The following is an 18,943-nucleotide window of genomic DNA, read 5'->3' on the forward strand; positions in this document are numbered from 1 at the left end:
ATCATGTTGGAAAGGTTTTTGCTTGCTTATTTATTTGAATGACTATATGTTCCATTCCATATCCTCTTGAAAAAAGATATTGTGGCCCTATAGAATTTGATGCAAGTTTCCTTATAATATGTTTACAGAATTATTGCTGTGATACCCATCTCACTTTGTTGTAGAGTAATTCATTAGGGTTTGCATGGTATTTCCATATTTTTATGTCATCATTTAGAAAAAAACTCTTGGATCAAAGCAGGTGTGTTCTGATGGTTAACCAAAATAAATAAAAGCAGACCAAGTTTGAGACTTCCAGATTTATATTTAAGGATTGTGTCTTTTTGTTTTTGTTGTTGGTAGTGACTGGTTGTGTACAAATGATTGTACAGCCTGTCAGAAACTTTGTCTCCCTGCCCCAACCCACTCTCTGCCATTTGTTTTATTCTGTGTGTCTTAAGAAAGATAAAATGTGTAGCTTTTTCATGTAATTTTTCTTCAGCTATAAGATGTTGTAGTTCTTCTTTGCCTATAGTTTAAAATTAAATGTTTAAGTAATAAAAACTTAAACATTTAATTATTTAGATTTTAGGCCATCAGAAGAAAAGCTGAAGAATTTACATTTATTTTTGCAACTTCATTTCATCTGCTTTGTACATGAGTGTCTTATTTCAGCTTACCAGCTGCAAAAACTACTAAATGTACCTGCTTTTGTTACAGACATCTATGGTTTTGGGATTTTTGGGTTTTTTTGCTTTACAGTTTTTTATTTTCTAAGAACTGACTAAAGCTTTCTTATTTCCATCTGCCATCCACTTTAAATCTGCTCTTCCCCTCAACATGGATTATAACCCTTACCCTAATTCTGCCTTTACACTTGTTCAGGATCACAATCTGCTAATACCATTGGTGGTAAGAATCTGTAGACTCTATGTGTCCATCTATTGTTTGATCACCTACTTTCATTATCAAGAATGGGTTCTATTCAGCAGAAATTCGTAACATAATGGCCCATCACTTTGGAGCTATATTGCCCATTATGATTTTTCCTTGGCCTGTCTTTTATTACCAAAATCTGGATTTTAAAAATTATCCAAGTTGACCCCACAGGTATAAACATGCAGAAGCAAAGGAGATTTAGTAATGCTTTGAAAATATCTCATAACATATAAAATGGTAGTTTGAATACTTTAGGCAGCACAAGAGAAATTAGGCATCCATTTTTAATTTTTACAAATTAGAGTATTTTCTAGTAGTGTGATACTTCCTAGGTACATCATGCCCCTTTTCATCACTCTGTGGTTTTCTTAGAAATAATTAGTCTTGGTAGTTCTTGCTGGGGAAAGAGCCTTGATATTTTCTTCTAAGTATAAGTAATTCCAAATGAGTCATAGGCACTGCAGTTATCACTGTTGTATTATTTGGATAAATTCAATATATCTAGAATAGGTGGAGTGGTTACTCACCTTCTATACTGTATGTTTGCTGTCTGCTGAATAGACCCACACTTCAAGGAATTCTCTAGTCTCCTACAAATACCTCTGCCCCTAAACTTATACTAGTTTTAACTGAATACCATATTGTACATGTTCAGTTCATTATTTCCACTTTTTATATTGTTGCAAGTGTTCCCATAAAATATTCCATCAGCTTATGTTGCATTGTGAGTTTGTGGCATGTTGGGTGTTTGAATGTTTTGGTGTGTATGTTTAGTTTAGACACTGCATGGAGAAATAGGTGCCTTGTGAGTATCCCTAAGGTTATAACTTAAAGAAACTTGATTTAAAGATTCTTCACCTGAAACATTATGAAATAATTCATATGAGCCACATTTTAAAGTAGACTTGAATAATTTCCCTACAATAGTTTAGAATTTCTTCTACTCAAATAGTTAAGTCGTTAATTTCATTAGAAACACTGCTTTGTTTTACAGTATTGCTATAACCAGTGGAAGTTATATTTCATATAGTGTGCTGGTAAAGTTTAGGAATTAAGCATATGTTTATACTGTATTCAGTAATCCAAGCCAAGAAAGCTATAGCAAGGGTCACAGATCAGCAGCCCATGGACCACATCCCGCCTGTCTTCATTCATGTATTATTTGGTCTACTACACAACATAATAAAAATCAGGAAATTTTAAAGCTTCAGTTTTTTTAAAAATTCCCAAGCCTGGCCAGTATCACCTCAAGACAGCTGGCTGGAATTAAAATCACCACTCCCTGCCTTACACTCAGCACTGTGCCCTCATTGACATCCCTTCTTATCTCATTGGCATTTGAGTGTTTAATCTCTGCTCCATGGAAATGAAATGTGATTGGGTAAGATTGCACAAGGTGAGCAGTGACTGCCCTGTTGGTTAGGAGAAGTAATGCCAACAAAGGGGAAATGTTGCTTTCATGAAGATTTATTTGTGTGCAGGTTTAACTTTTCTATATTACTACCTACCATTCAGAATCTAGAGTCAGGTTATATCTTGCAGTTATCTAGTCAATGCAGACATAAAATGTTTTCACAAGGAGCTCATCCCCTGAAAAGTTAACCCAGGCAATTCTAGTTTTAAAACATATTTCTTAAGGTTTTTTTAAAACCCTTGCCTTAATCTCTGAGATTTTATTTAACCTCCTCTATTTCCCCGACCACATATCCTGTTCCTTTCAAGACTGAGTATCACCAGGTTGGAAAGGGTCTGACTTCTTTGACATTTGCCTTTTAGTCCTATTCTACCCTCAGTACTTCTACATCTCAGATTGTGGCCACGCAAGATCCCTTTGCTATTTAAAGGCAAATAGCAAGTTTCTTTTCAGCTGGACAATTTTGTAAACATTTAAAATTTAATTTTGTAAAAATTTTAAAAATAACTTTGTTATACCCATTCAGAGGCATTCTCAGCAGGACAATTTAACATGAAGCAAGTTTTTATTATATTTTCAACAAAAACAATAGCAGCGACAGATTATTAATTTTTCCCTTTTAATATATGGCTTTAGCCATATGAAATGTATTGCCTGAAAGTTCTTTCTTTGGAAATCTTTTATACTATTTGTGTTCTGAAAATCATAATAGTGTTGTCCTTATCAAGCATAGATGGTATCTTGTACCTCCCAAAATTTTAAGTATATTTCACATGATTTACCATTCACTTTAAGTATTTGTAGTATATGCTGAGTGGCCAGATTATTATGATCTCTGAATCCATAATAATCTGGCCACTCAGTGTATATCCTATATAATAAAAGGCTAATATGCAAATTGTCCCCTCGACCAGGAGTTCGACCAGCAGGCAGGCCGGCCAATGGCCCATGTCCCCTCCCCTTGGTCAGGCTGGCTGGACCCCACCGATGCACGAATTCATGCACCAGGCCTCTAATATATATACACACACTGAGTGGCCAGATTATTATGCGTTCAGAGATCATAATAATCTGGCCACTCAGTGTATGTTTTTTCCCATAGGTTATGGGTATATATAAATCTTTTTCATTCCATTTTCTTTTCACTTAGATACAATACTAGCACAGTGTTCTCAGATGTATTTCTTAAATTTTTATCCTTTCAGCAAGTTCTCTTGGAATTCACATTTTAACATTTGTATGTGTGTTTGGTTCAGCTGGCAGCCGGTCTGGATCTCCAGGAAGAGTTCTGACCACAACAGCCCTCTCCACTGTGAGCTCTGGTGTTCAAAGAGTCCTGGTCAATTCAGCCTCAGCACAGAAGAGAAGCAAGATACCACGGAGCCAGGGCTGTAGCAGAGAGGCTAGTCCTTCTAGGCTCTCAGTGGGTAAGATTTTCTATATGAGACTTGGGACCTTTTATTTCTTTTGTGTTTCAGGTTTTGGTAGCATTGAAGACTGATTAGGCACTTATAAGTTAGAGGAAAACAACTTAAAATCCAAGGCAAATTGAAATATAGGTTATAAATTGAATTAGATAGTTTATCTTAAAAGTATAATTCATGTAATTACTAAACTATTATTTTACCCTTCTAATCTAAAACAAATTAGAGGACTGTATTCAAGAAATTTAACCATATTTCTGGTAATGCTTCGTTTCTAGGAAGAGTTAACTTCTTCCCAACCTTAGAAAACTTAAGTTATTGATCAGGTTTCAAGAAAGAAAAATAAAACCAGAATATCCAAAATACAAATTCTGTCTTCTGTTTTCGCCCTTTTGAATGCTGCTGATGCTCTGGACCAGCCCGAAGCAGTCGTATTCCTCGACCAAGTGTCAGTCAAGGGTGCAGCCGAGAGGCCAGTCGGGAGAGCAGCCGGGACACAAGTCCTGTCCGTTCTTTTCAGCCCCTCGGTAAGCATTTGGGCAGGTGTGAGGTGCACTGCTTTCCCCTTGTTGTTATCACCAGGTGATAACCGCAGCGGACGCTGGGTTTAGCTTTCTGTATCGACTGTATCTTCAACTCTATCTCTTTTCTGCTTCTTTGAGGAAAGAGACAGAAGGAAATTTTATATTTGGGACATTCCTTTGATGTTTGTTTACCTTAAATGAGCAAGTTAGACATTGTATAAACAAATTGTCTTTATAATCCAGTAAGTATCACACAGATTTAAACTACAGAATATTGAATTCAGTATTTTTCTTAACAAATAAACCCATAAAATTTAAATATAACATACAGATATTTACTCTCAACTGAAATATGAATTGTTTGATTACTTTTGTCCTTTTCAGCAGAAATATTAACATTTCTACTTAGACATTTGACTTCGGTTACTGGAAAGAGTGCTGCAGAATAATATATGAACTACTTATTAAAATGGGCAGAATTAACATTTTTATAGTATTTTCCAGTTTGTCATTTCCTGTATATTATATGGCTCATGTCATGTCATTGCTGTAGAACCTATCTGTCCCTCATTATACAGATATTATTATAATCTTGTTTATAAGACCATATAACATTATATTTACCTCAGTTATAAAAATGTTAAATGCTTTTTTTAAGCCTTTAGTATTTTAGAATAATGGAAAGGCAGAATATTTTTCACTGAAACTCTTTAGGATTTCTGCATGGTCCTCTAACATTTTTAACTAGTACTTTGTTTATATATACATACATGTAGCCATTTCAGATTTTTCTTTTAATTTTATAAAATTTAGGTAACTAATACTTGGAGAGTTGCTCTTCAGACTTTATGACACTTAAGTAGAACATACGTCTTACTGTCTATTGGAATTATTTCCTTCGACAGACATGTTAGTATAGAATTTCTAAAGATTAATTTATTGTTCTCTGGGTCATTTGGCTCAAATATATCACTAGATTGTCCTTTACTGACTTAGAAAACCCCATTGAGCTGGGGACACAGACAGGGATATCCTTAATCTTTGTTGTGTAGCCAAGTGTCCCAGGTAACAAAGAGCCCCTTTCTGTATATTGCCAGAGATCTTTTTAATTCATATACAATAGTTTTAGTCTGTGGAGTATCTGTGTGTGTGCACATATGTACACACATACATTAAGAAGTAAAATAAATTATACATTTGTATAAAATAAGTGTGCCACCTTCAAGAATTGAAGGAAATAGAGTGGGTATAGGGTTAAGAGCATATATTCTAGGGCTCTGTAACTTTTCTATACCTGGGTGTCCTCATCTGTAAAACTAGGATAATTAGTAGTGTGTACTCAGGATTGTTTATAAAATGCTATTAATGAGAGAATGTGTGAAAAAAACCCTCAGAGCAGTGCCTGCCACCACTGTTGCTGCTCCTGCACCTCTTCCCCTGAGGCTCTAATTGCTCACCTAGAAATAGTTCTGTTAGGCTCTAGGATCTTAGATTTTTTTAATGGTCTAACACCTGCATTTGTATAATGATAATACTACAGAATTATTAGGAAACACAAGATATGAAGAAACAAAAATGTGTGTCTGTACTTTTAAAATCTGTATAATAGAGAGTAAAGGAAATTTACAACCAACAATTAACTAATTAATTAAAAAAACAAACATTGTTGCCCCGCCCTTGTATCGTTCAGTGGTTAGAGCATTGGCCCATACACCAAAGGGTTGTGGGTTCAATTCCTGGGCAAGGGCATGTATTTAGGTTGCAGGTTCACAGGTGGGGTGCATGCAGGAGGCAACCAATTGCTGTGTCTCTCACATCAATGTTCCACTCTCCCTACCTCTCTCCCTCCTTTCTTCTGTCCCTCCTTTTTTGTTCCCTCCCTCCATACTGTCCTCTCTCCCTCCCTTCTACTCTCTCTAAAAATCAATGGAAAAAATATCCTCAGGTGAGGATTAACACAATAAATAAATAAATAAAATAAAATAAGCATTGCTAATGTCTATTTTTAAGACATATGTTGTCTAGTCATTAATTTTCTAGATTCATCTCAAAGCTTCCATTTGACAATTTAAGTCACTTAAATTTTATTAAAGGAAGCAGTTTTCCTGATTCTAATGAAATATCCTATTTCAGTTAAGGATATTAAGTCTACTAATTATACACTATAGTTTTAGAAGAACTTACTTTTATAGCCCTTTTATTTACATACTAGAGGCCTGATGCCTCTAGTATGTAATTCGTGCAAGAGTAGGTCTTCCGCCGAAACCGGTTTGGCTCAGTGGATAGAGCGTCAGCCTGCGGACTGAAAGGTCCCAGGTTCGATTCCGGTCAAGGGCATGTACCTTGGTTGCGGGCACATCCCCAGTGGGGGGTGTGCAGGAGGCAGCTGATCGATGTTTCTCTCTCATCGATGTTTCTAACTCTCTATCCCTCTCTCTTCCTCTCTGTAAAAAATCAATAAAATATATTTAAAAAAAAAAAAAAAGAGTAGGTCTTCCTTCCCCCAGCTGCTGGCACTGGCTTCCCTCTGGCATCGGGACCTGGGCTTTCCTCCAGCCACCAGTAGGGACCCGAGACCCGGGCTTCCCTCGCAGCCCCGGCTTCGTCCGGAAGGTCGTCCGGAAGGATGTCCAGTCTAATTAGCGTATTATGCTTTTATTATTATAAACTAGAGGCCCGGTGCACGAATTCATGCATAGGTAGGGTCCCTTGGCCTAGCTGGTGATCGAGGCCATTTAGCAGGTGGATTCCATAGCTTGTCATTTATTCAGTGGTATGGTAGCACATGGCCAGTGTGAGGGCCCTAAAACATCACAAATCAATCAGAGCTGAGCAAAGCTGAACTTCCCTGGAACTTGCACCTGTAGTTTTCATTTATTTTCAGTACTAAGAAATGCTTAAATTATGACAAGCACATGAGTGCTGCCTCTTACCCTCTTATCTTCACCAACAGATAACTACTAATTAAAGTTTTGCAGAGATTTTCATCCATTAGGAATTGCTATATTGGTTCAACTCTTTCTCACCATTATAGAAATTATTTCTATTGAGTAAAATTAAAACTAACTATATATGCCCAGGCAATGTAGCTGAGCGGTTGAACATTAAGCCAAGAACCAAGAGGCCATTGGTTCAATTCCCGGTCAGGGCACATGCCCAGGTTGCGGGCTCAATCCCCTGTGAGGGGTATGCAGGAGGCAGCCAATTAATGATTCTCTCCCATCATTGATGTTTCTCTCTCTCTCTCCCTCTCCATTCCTCTCTGAAATCAATAAAAATATATTTTTTAAAAACTATATATAAGTATGTTTACTAACAATAAATGAATCATCTTTCAAGGTCTAATAAAGCATTTTGTGCCGCAGTATTTCTGTTTAATCCTTCCCTCAATCTTTATTATCATTTTCTTATTCATTAAGTTCCTGTGGCAAAGGAAAGAGTGATTTATGAAAGAAAAGTATTTTAACTGCTCTAATTAATATATCTGAAGAAGAGTAACTTTTAGAATAAAAGTAATATATTTTGTTAGATATCAAAATGCATTTTTTCCTGGCTTATTTGTTTCTACATGTATGAAAAATATTGGCTTTATAGTGATCTTGTTGATTTTAAGATCTAAAATTTTAAATATGGTAAATTTAGATTTAGAGAAACATGCTATAAGGGCATGGAGATGTTTCACACATGTCCAGGTTTTTTAAATATTAAATTTGTAATGTTCTTTTTTTGATGTTCAAATGTACTTTAATATTTAAATAATCTACTGAATGTAGAACTTACAGTCTATGAACTATATGAAAAATGTTTATGTTAACATAAATGATGTATGTTATCTTTTGAAAAATGTGAAGATGGTAAGTGTGAGATACTAGGCCTTGAAAGAGTAAGATACTGAGGTGTATCCCATACAAGTGTGGCTTTGATCAGGTTAATTAATCTTTCTCTACGCTTTAGCTTTCCTATTTATAAAATAGAATAGTAATAACTTTCATTGGGTTTAGGATTGGAGGAGATAGGATTATTATTGATTACTAGTTACCATAGTGGTTTTTTTTTTAAACTACAGTGTTCATTTTTTTGTTTCATGCTTGTACTTTTGACATTTCCTTCCATTTGAATACTTACTTTTTTTGTCTCCTGTGGGATTGTCTGTCCCCTAAGGTGTAAGATCTGTTGTATGTCAAGGATGATGTTCAATTGCTAATGTTCAGTTACCCTGTTTGGCAGTGTTCTGATCCTTAACTATTAAAAGTAATGCCAGTGTTAACTAACTCTCCTTGCCTGACTGTAGTGCTGCCACTATTCCTTGTTTCTGTGGTAATAGATGAGGTTTGTATGGTCCTGTTATTCCAGCCTCCAGACACCATTCCAGATCTACTGGTGCCCTCTACGCCCCCGATGTGTATGGGGCCTCAGGTGAAGGATGAGTACATTTTCACTCTCATCTGTGCATTCATCTCAGATTTTTGTCCTTTTTCAGTTTCCATTGAATAATATTCATGTTTTAAAATTAATTTGTTTTTTATTTAAATTTAATTTGTTGGAGAATAAATCATTTGTGGTATTTTTATTTTCCTCCAACTAATTTTCCCCCCTTTGGCAACCTTATTTGAACATTTTTTTCATTGGCAGATGTACATTTTTTTTTTGTATAATCTAAGTTATGTCATTTTTAAATATAGAATTGTTTTATGTTCTCAGTTATGTACCTCATCTTTGTACATTAAAAAAAAAAAAAACCAAAATGGTGGATGAAGTGTTTTAATTGTGCATGATGGTATAGAAAGTAGTTAAGGAGGAGAACCCATCTGGTTTGTCTTCACATACCTCAGAATGTCAGGCACTTAGTAGGTACGTAACAAATATCAAATGATATGTCTTAGTTGTAGAATGAATTCAGCCTGTCTTGAAGGAGAAGAGATAATAATTAGAGGGTTTTTTTCTCTTGTAAAGTCCTGGTATGGCTTCAGTGAACTTAATAATCATTATTGGTTTAAGGATTGAAATTTGTTCTAGTCTCACCAATGTGGATGAGATTGGTCTGACTGAGAGCTGGATTAATTATAATGCTACAGACTTGTAAGCTCCTAGTCAGCCAGCCATGCTTTCTTCCATCTTCTAATTGTGAATGTATTGTAACTTCTGGTCTTTAAATTTAGTTTTTACAGATTGTCAGCAATTTTAATTGCCTTTACCGTTTTATTGACCAAAAACTATATGTACCAGAAAATATTGTATTGCTTTTAAAATGCTTTCCCCATTGGGTTTTTTTTTTTTTTCCCTCCCCTTAAGGATCTTAAAGTTTCTAACCTGACACTGTTACATTTATGACTCTCTCAAAACTGTTTTCCTTCTTCTGATGAATTAGGTCCAGGATATGGGATCAGCCAATCAAGTCGACTCTCATCTTCTGTCAGTGCCATGCGAGTCCTGAACACAGGCTCTGATGTGGAGGAGGCGGTAGCGGATGCCTTGGTACTTTTCTTTATTTCCTTATCTTTATAGATGTTCTAATTATGAAACTAATGTATGAGTAACCCAGTCCACAGGGTCAGAAGGAAGGTGGGAAAATTCTTGTGGATTGAATCTAGGAAGATCAAATGTGAGCAGTGTTAAAAGCAGTATAATTAATTATTGATCTTTATTAATTGGTCAGAAATTAAATGATGGCCAATAGTAATTATATAGTAATGATGGTATAGAAAGTAGTTAAGGGGGAGAACCCAACTGGTTTGTCTTCACATACCTCAGAATGTCAGGCACTTAGTAGGTATGTAACAAATATCAAATAGTAAAATATAAATACTGATGTCTAATCTGGTGATGTGTTTTATGCACAGATTAGAATATATACTCTATGAGCATATAATTTCAAGGGTAAGTTAACCTTGAGTATTTGGAGATTGTTTTAGTTCGGAGTAGGATTTTGTTTAGTTTTTTACTTATTTGTATTTTCAGAGCTGATAGAAAGTACAACTTCAAGATACATTTTAATTAATATATCTTTTTGGCTCTTTATGCTTGACACATTTAAGTGAGTTTAAAAACATAATATACAGCCCTAGCCGGTTTGGCTCGGTGGATAGAGCATCAGCCTGCGGACTGAAGGGTCCCGGGTTCAATTCCGGGCAAGGGCACATGCCTGGGTAGCGGGCTCGATCTCCAGTGTGGGGCGTGCAGGAGGCAGCCAATCAATGATTCTCTCTCTCATGGATGTTTTTCTCTCTCTCTTCTCCCTACCTCTCTGAGATAAATAAAAATATATTTTAAAAATAAATAAATAATAAAAACATAATGTACAGATAAACTCTTTCATAAGAGTGCGGTACATATATCACTGCTGTTTTTCTCATTTAAAATTATGAGGGAAGTGTCATTTGAAACAATGAAAATAATGGGCTTTTGCCAGTTTCCCAAGTCAATTCAGTATGACACTTCCTTTTTCAAATTACATTAATCTCAAAACTTACAAAAGGCTTCATCTTTGTTTTGAAATTAAAAAATACATTGTACCTTTTAAAACTATAGCTCAATCTTAACCAGTGTTGATATAATATAGTTTTGCCAAAAAAATTTTAAAAACAAGTTTAAAAAAATATTTGTCATCACTGTAATGTAATAAATGTAGTAATATATGTAATTCTGCTCTGACAATCTATATGTGATTAATTTTTCTTTTTATCTCCGCCATTTGATTATTTTTAAATAAATTAAAGTAACTAAGTAGTAACTTCGTTTTCTTGGGCATTGGATATATTGATCACATCTTGTTTTGATGATACTAAATCAGATGTTTTAAATTTATGATTTTCAATTCATATTTTCTAGTTTCTTTTTAAACAGATGATTTACCAGTTAAATTCTGCTCACATAAATTTTATGAATTTAATGAGTTTTTTCTTGAAGTATTACTTACAATACTAAGATATTGAGATTTTGTGTTTGGCTTATATAGGGAATATTTAACCACCAGGGCTAAAAGCTGAATCCCAATAAATTGATTCTATCTATTTCCATTATTTGCATAGTATAGGTATTCCAGTTATAACTATCAGTTTTTAGGAAAAGACTTTCCAAGCCCAATTTGAACCTTGGAAAAAATTATAGGAATAAAGTTAACTTTGGAAATAACAGAAAGATCCAAATAGGAAGATTGAATTGGGAAAACTGGTTAAGGGGATATTTTTGTGCTTACATATTTTTTAATTGGTGCGATTAAAGACATAGCCTGCTAATAAGCTGTTCTTATGTATCTATATATTAAAAAGTTTAATGTTTCTGATTATGAGCATTATGTATTCCTACTTCATTGTGCTGTGTAGCAAAATGTTCTTCATTATTTTTAATTTTTCTCTTTAAAAATTTACTGCTCTCAGCTCTTAGGAGACATGCGGACTAAGGTATAGACATTGCTACTTTATGAAATCTTATGATACCGTAACCTTTTCTTTCCTTTATCACATTAACAGATGATAGTGTACTATAAAAACTTCAAGTGAATAAAATCTTTAGACATACATCCTGTCTTCTTTTATATGTTTGATTAAGAATAGGTAGATATTGGGATTCTCATCCTTTAAGCTTAAGTACTTCATACAAATAGATGATGTCATTCACACTGATATCTTTAACAAATCCTGGAGCTCGACACAGGAAATGTCACATTACTGCTATTCTAAATTAAGTTGGCATCTCTGAATTAATATAAGGCATTTAGTGGTGGAAACGTCATTATATAATTTTTTAATTTGATTCGAGTTATATTTCTTTTAGATTTTAGAATTTGGAAAATTTATAGCCATCTGGAACTATTTTAAATAATAGTGCTTAACCTGTTTTGTAGAAATGTCTTCACCTCTCACTTTTCAAATCCACTTATTCTATTTAACAGATTTTTAGATTACAGAAATATTTGCTTTTAATTTTCCCAAGGAAATATCAAAGAATCCATTTACTCTCTCATTTCACTTTTGATATGCAAGGTATAATTAGCAGTTACATATCTATAATAATAAAAGCGTAATATGCTAATTAAACCAGAAGACCTTCCGGAATGAAGCCGAGGCTGCAAGGGAAGCCCTGGTTCCGAGTGCCAGAGGGAAGCCGGTGCTGTCAGCCAGGGGAAGGAAGGCCTACTCTTGCATGAATTTCGTGCATCGGGCCTCTAGTATTAAATAATAAACATGTAAAGGAATATAAATATACTTTCTCATATTTATTCAAATAGATGGTATAGACACATTGTGGAAAACTTGGAGGACCCTCAAGGAGCTTGCCTCCTATAAATAATAGTAAGCAAAACTGGTTCTCATCATTCTTTGTATTTTATTTCTCAAGGTGACATGAGAGTTGGGTATAAGGGAAGAAGGAGTGGAAGAGAAATAGTAGTGGAAGTAAAAGGAGAGTAGAGAGGAAAGAAATATAGACAGGAAAAATAGAACTTTACCTGAGTTTTTTTAATTAATCCATTGTCCATTTCCTAATCCATTCTCATCCTTTAAAAAGGTAATATTTTCTTCTTACCAACTCAGATTTCCAGTACAGTTTCTGCTCATTTATAATTTGGTAGTCCTTGGTTTTCCAAGAAAAGAAGAAAGAAGGAAAACCCACATTTTTTATCACTTCCCACTTACATATCTGAACTTCGATAGTGTTATTCTGTTTCTACCACTTCCCATAAAGAATATTTCATCTTCTACTAAATCCTAAAACACGTTTTTTGAAGAAAAACTAAATATTGACATTATATTATTAAAATATTTAGCAGCATGCTTTGTACTGATTTTAAAACAAAAACCAGTCCTTTTGTATCAGTGGAAATTGTGAAATACCAGTGTTCTTTTAGCTACCCCTAATAAGAATCTTTATGTATATAACAGAAAAAACCTGCTCGAAGAAGATATGAGTCATATGGAATGCATTCAGATGATGATGCCAACAGCGATGCGTCTAGTGCTTGTTCAGAACGCTCCTACAGTTCTCGAAATGGTAGTATTCCTACGTATATGCGGCAGACCGAAGATGTGGCAGAAGTCCTCAATAGGTGTGCTAGTTCCAACTGGTCAGAAAGGAAAGAAGGCCTTCTGGGTTTGCAGAACTTACTAAAAAATCAGAGAACACTGAGGTGAGTTGTGTTTCCTTAAAATAGTTGTCCTATTTAGCACTTTTTGACTTGACTTTGGTTTCTATAACACTTTAGAGACACTGGTATAGAACAGACTTGTCCTGAATTTAGAAGGTGGTATTAAAATATTTTCCCAATCTTCAGGCCTTTCGGATGATCTGTACTATTATACTAAGAAATTTTCAAATTCACTTATTCTATTTAAAGAAACATTTTTAAATATTTTTTTTCTGCCGTAACTGGTTTGGCTCAGTGGATAGAGCATCGGCCTGCAGACTGAAGGGTCCCAGGTTCGATTCTGGTCAAGGGCATGTACCTTGGGGGTGGGCACATCCCCAGTGGGGGGGGGGGTGCGGGAGGCAGCTGATTGATGTTTCTCTCTCATCAATGTTTCTAACTCTCTCTCCCACTCCCTTCCTCTCTGTAAAAAATCAATAAAATACATTTTTTAAAAAAAATTTTTTTTTTTTCTGCCCTAGCTGGTTTGGTTCAGTGGATAGAGCGTCGGCCTGCACACTGAAAGGTTCCGGGTTTGATTCCGGTCAAGGGCACATGCCTGGGTTGTGGGCTCGATCCCCAGTAGGGGGCCTGCAGGAGGCAGCCAATCAATGATTCTCTTATCATTGATGTTTCCATCCCCCTCTCCCTCTCTGACATCAATTTAAAAATTTATTAAAAAAATATTTTTTTTTCTTGATTTCAGAGAGGAAAGGAGAGGGAGAGAGAGATAGAAACATCAATGATGAGAAAGAATCATTGATCAGCTGCCTCCTGCACATTCCACATTGGGGATTCAGCCTGCAACCCAGGCATGTGCCCTGACCTGGAATTGAACCATGACCTCCTGGTTCATAGGGCAACATGCAATCATTGAGCCACACTGGCCGGGCTAAAGAAACTTTTTAAAAAAGATTTTTAAAGTTGATTTTAGAGGAAGGGAGAGGGTGTGAGAGAGAAACATTGATGTGATAATGAAACATCAGTTGGCTGCCTCCCTTGTGCCCCCTGCTGGAGGTTGAGCCTGCAACCAGGCATTTGCCCTGACTGGGAATCAAACCAGGAACCTTTCAGTGCACAGGTTGATGCCCAACCAACTAAGCCATACCAGCCAGGGCAAAAAACATTTTAAAAGGAAACTTTTTATTCACAAATAGATGTTCAATGAAAAATGTTACTAATTTTTAAAATTAAAATAAATAAGATGCACATAATATTAAAGCTGACTGGTTTATTAAAATTCATTCCTGAATTTTAGTGAGAGGAAAGAATTTATGTTCACTTGAAAATTAAGGTATATTCTTAGTGTTTGTGTAATATGTGAATCTTAGAGTAATATGAAATGGAATTGGGATGATTTCTTTAAGGAGAGAAGTTTATATGGGTTTTTAGTTTGTGGTGGGTTTTTTTGGGGTTTTGTTTTTTTTTTTTGGTTTTGTTTATTTTCCTGATAGCTTTTGCTTGCTTTTCCCCCTGAATTCTTTGCTTTTATCTGTGTAATGTTTTAAACCTCTATAGACTTCCCCTTTAAGAACCTAGTTTCAGATAATTTGTAAGTTTGAGTGTGGTGGATAATAAAAGGTTACTTTCTGATTTGATACCTAAAATCAGGGTTTTATTAGCTGTGTATTTATTTTAGGAAGTATTAGCACTATAAAATTTAAAATAAAAATTTTTCTATGTACTATCTAATATAGTTTAATGTTTGCATATCATACTTTACGAGTCACGGCAATAAATCATTGTAATATTGTCCCCAGTCCCATCAGGATTAGGGTAATACTAGGTTCAGTATATCATCTTAAATAGCATAGTTGAGAAAGATTTTAGCCCTGAAATGACAGAATTTAAGAAAACATGTTTGCATTTAAAAGAATAAGATTCTGGGAATGACATTTGTTCAGTTTTCCCTGTCATGCTACATTAATAAAATACAATTCTATTCTCTTATAACTTTCAGCTTTTACAATAAAGTGGGTTGCAACAGAATTATTGTTGTATTTGATAAATTTATATTTAGCTCTAAGAAGTAAATCCTACAAATTCCTCAGTTTTGAGAGCTTATTTTTTTTAAGCCCAATTATATATAAGGTTACTTTTAAGTGACTTCTTCCTACAACAAGGTATTAATTAGCCACTTTATTATTTTGACAGTCGAGTTGAACTGAAAAGACTATGTGAAATTTTCACAAGAATGTTTGCTGATCCTCATGGCAAGGTATGTTTTAGTATTTAAGATTATTTACTCCTGTAGGTGTCATTTGTATATTGCCCAAAAAAGAAATAAAATAATAACAAAACAAAAAAAAAGCCATTTTTATTATTGCCCTAGAATTGTAATAATACAATTGAAATTGTTTTATATCATACATAATTTAGAAGTTGCTCTCTGGTAATTATTTAAGCTTCTTGGAAGAGTGATTGTCTAAGACTACAAACTGAAGGGAATTTTAACAAGCAGAACTCTTATAAATTAGTCAGGATGAGTATATGTATTTGTATTTAAAAACATTCCACTATTTATAAAGGAAATAATTGGGGTAAGTTTGTAACTTTTTATGCAGTTCTCTTCTGTGATTATTACAACATTAATGTAAACATATACTATCTTAAAAGAACAGTTTTGTAGAAAAGAATTTTATTAAATAACACAAAATATGGCTTTAGCCATAATTCGATAGTAATCTGAAAGAAGCAATTTGTATATTGAAATAATCCATAACAATTTAAGAATGTTGTTCAGTTTTTAGTGTCGATTAAAACATATTTGATTAAGTACTTCTCCATAATCTGCATATGTACTGTGAAATTTTGCTTTACTTTGATGGACAGTACTATTGTAAAATGTATTCATTTATTTTGTTTTCAGCAGTGTATTTGACAATGGTGAAACTTTATTATGTATCTTCCTTTAGGACAGACACCAGGTATCTACATGAGCATTTCTAACCCAGATGAGAGGGAGATGTGGAAAGGAAATTATAAGAAAAATATTAATGAATTTCACTTTACTGTGTGTTTTTTTCAGTTTATTGTTGCACATATCATTTTCTCTTTTTTTTTCTATCTCTGATCTTTTCATTACTTAACTACACTAGTTAAAAAGTTAAAATCCCACTTTAATCTAAAATCCAGCTAATAAATTACCAATATTTTAAAATAGTAATTTTTAAAAAATATTATCTTTAAAATATTATCTTCTATCAGAAGATATATTTATTTTATCCAAGAATGTAAAAATCCCATTAAAGTAATTTTTTTAAAATATTATCTTTAAAATATTATCTTCTATCAGAAGGTATATTTATTTTATCCAAGAATGTAAAAATCCCATTAAAGACAAAGATTAAAGCAGTTTATATAATAAAACTTTAATAATTTATAACTCTCAAACTGTAGGTAGGTAACTGTACAATTTTATACTGACATTGGTACCACTATTTACAGCTGTAGGACTTGCCTTAATGCAAATTTTTTTACAAATTCTGAACAAATTAACTGTTGATGTACTTTGTTGGCAATATAAGACAAAGGACAAGACAGTTATGATCTGTGTGGACTTGTTTTCTAAAAATATATTTTAATTTATAATCTATACAACTTTAAAATGAAAAGTTTTAAAACATCTCTAATAATTGATTCCTCCTGGAAGGTAGAAGACTGAGCCTTGTTTATTTCTTGAAGTCACAATTTTTGATTGTCTGTTAAGACAATACTATAGTTTAGTTGGATGCTACAATTTACATGAAATAAGGAGAAACACTTTTTAAGAGTCTCTTGGAAATAAAGCTGAGTTTGATGCTGGTAAAGGAACTATTTGGCCTCCCTTAATAGATATGGAGAACCAGCTACAGCCCTCCCTAGGATTGTCAGGAAGGGTACTTTTTAGTTTTTCCTCGTATAATTTTTTTAACAGTTTTTAGTGACCCATCTAGCTTTGTTTGTCTGGTTTGATTTTTTGTTGTTTTAGTTAATTCAGTGAAGACAAATGTACTTAGAAGATTTTTGTTTAAATTGTTTTTGGTGATTGTCCAAGAGAGGCTCTGCCAGTAATGTAATTTACTAGGATAAACAGGCTATCCTATCTAATAAATAGGTAATATGCAAATTGACCATCACTCCAACACACAAGATGGCTGCCCCCATGTGGTCAAAGATGGCCGCCCCTATGTGGACACAAGATGGCCAGTAGGGGAGGGCAGTTGTGGGCAATCAGGCCAGCAGGGGAGGGCAGTTGGGAGGGACCAGGCCTGAAAGGGAGGGCAGTTTGGGGCGATCAGGCCTGCAGAGGAAGGCAGTTGGGGGGGACCAGGCCTGCAGGGGAGGGCAGTTGGGGGGGACCAGGCCTGCAGGGGAGGGCAGTTGGGGGTGACCGGGCTGGCAGGGGAGGGCAGTTAGGGGTGACCAGGCTGGCAGGGGAGGGCAGTTAGGGGCAATCAGGCTAGCAAGGGAGCAGTTAGGTGTCGATCAGGCTGGCAGGGGAGTGGTTAGAGGGTGATCAGGCTGGCAGGCAGAAGTGGTTAGGGGCAGTTAGGCAGGCAGGTAGGTGAGCAGTTGGGAGCCAGCAATCCTGGATTGTGAGAGGGATCCCAGATTGGAGAGGGTGCAGGCTGGGCTGAGGGACACCCCTCCCCCTCCCGCACAAATTTCGTGCACTGGGCCTCTAGTATCACTATATCCTGAGTTTAAAGGTTTGATTTCAAGTTTTAGCATTATATCCTGCTATTATTAAAATAGCAGATATTTCCCCACCCCTTTTTAAAACGTATCTTTATAAAGTGTCAACAGCTGCAACCTTCCGTATCAAGCAACTGTTTTTTATACTTTTCTTTCAAATACAGTTTAGTTCTTTATCAAGAGTCTGTAAAGGGCCAAATAGTAAATAAGGCTTTGTGGGCCAAAATTATCTCTGTCATAACTATTCAACTCTGCCATTAATAGCATGAAGGCATCCATAGACAATGTATAAATAAATGAAGATGGCTGGCTTGCAATAAAACTTAATGAATGTTGACATTTTAGTTCTCATATAATTTTCTTGTGTCACTAACTGACCTGTTGACTTAAATTTTTTTTAAAATATAAACCATTCTTTTACAGACTGCAGTTTGCTGGCTCTTGTTCTGTATCAACTCTTAAGTTACTGACACTAAAATAGAAACATATAGTTAAGACCCTTTAAGTCCTGGCTGGGTAGCAAAGTTAGTTAGAGCATCGACCCTTTATGCCAAGGTTGGGGATTGGATCCCTGATCGGTGCACATACTAGTACAAGAATCAACCAGTGAATGCATAAATAAGTGGAACAACAAACCAATGTCCCCTCCTACCCCCTCTCTCAAATCAATTTTTTTTAAATCCTCACCCGAGGATATTTTTTCATTGATTTTTAGGGAGAGTGGAAGAGAGAAGGAAAGACAGAGAGAAATATCGATGTGAGAGAAACACATCGATCGGTTGCCTCCTGCATGAGTCCAGACCAGGCTTTGGGCCTGAGGAGGAGCCTGCAACCAAGGTATGTGCCCTTGACCAGAACTGAACCC

The 18,943-nt window shown here is 35.1% G+C and overlaps 1 protein-coding gene across 6 annotated transcripts in view; it reads left to right on the plus strand.

The window, feature by feature from the left end:
• Positions 1–18,943, plus strand: part of CLASP2 (cytoplasmic linker associated protein 2) — a 142,569-nt gene that overhangs the window by 83,826 nt on the left and 39,800 nt on the right. For 3 of the 6 annotated variants that reach the window (XM_054708093.1, XM_054708089.1, XM_054708092.1), the window contains 6 exons: positions 3,589–3,759; positions 4,176–4,283; positions 9,649–9,755; positions 13,160–13,404; positions 15,556–15,619; positions 17,893–17,895. In XM_054708093.1, coding sequence (XP_054564068.1) covers positions 3,589–3,759; positions 4,176–4,283; positions 9,649–9,755; positions 13,160–13,404; positions 15,556–15,619; positions 17,893–17,895 — 698 coding nt within the window. Of the gene's footprint in view, positions 1–3,588; positions 3,760–4,175; positions 4,284–8,633; positions 8,697–9,648; positions 9,756–13,159; positions 13,405–15,555; positions 15,620–17,892; positions 17,896–18,943 lie in introns of all 6 variants that reach the window. The other 3 variants (XM_054708090.1, XM_054708094.1, XM_054708091.1) reach the window with 3 other exon arrangements.

The sequence above is a fragment of the Eptesicus fuscus genome, chromosome 18 (genome assembly GCF_027574615.1).
Source record: "Eptesicus fuscus isolate TK198812 chromosome 18, DD_ASM_mEF_20220401, whole genome shotgun sequence".
Classification (NCBI taxonomy): domain Eukaryota; kingdom Metazoa; phylum Chordata; class Mammalia; order Chiroptera; family Vespertilionidae; genus Eptesicus; species Eptesicus fuscus.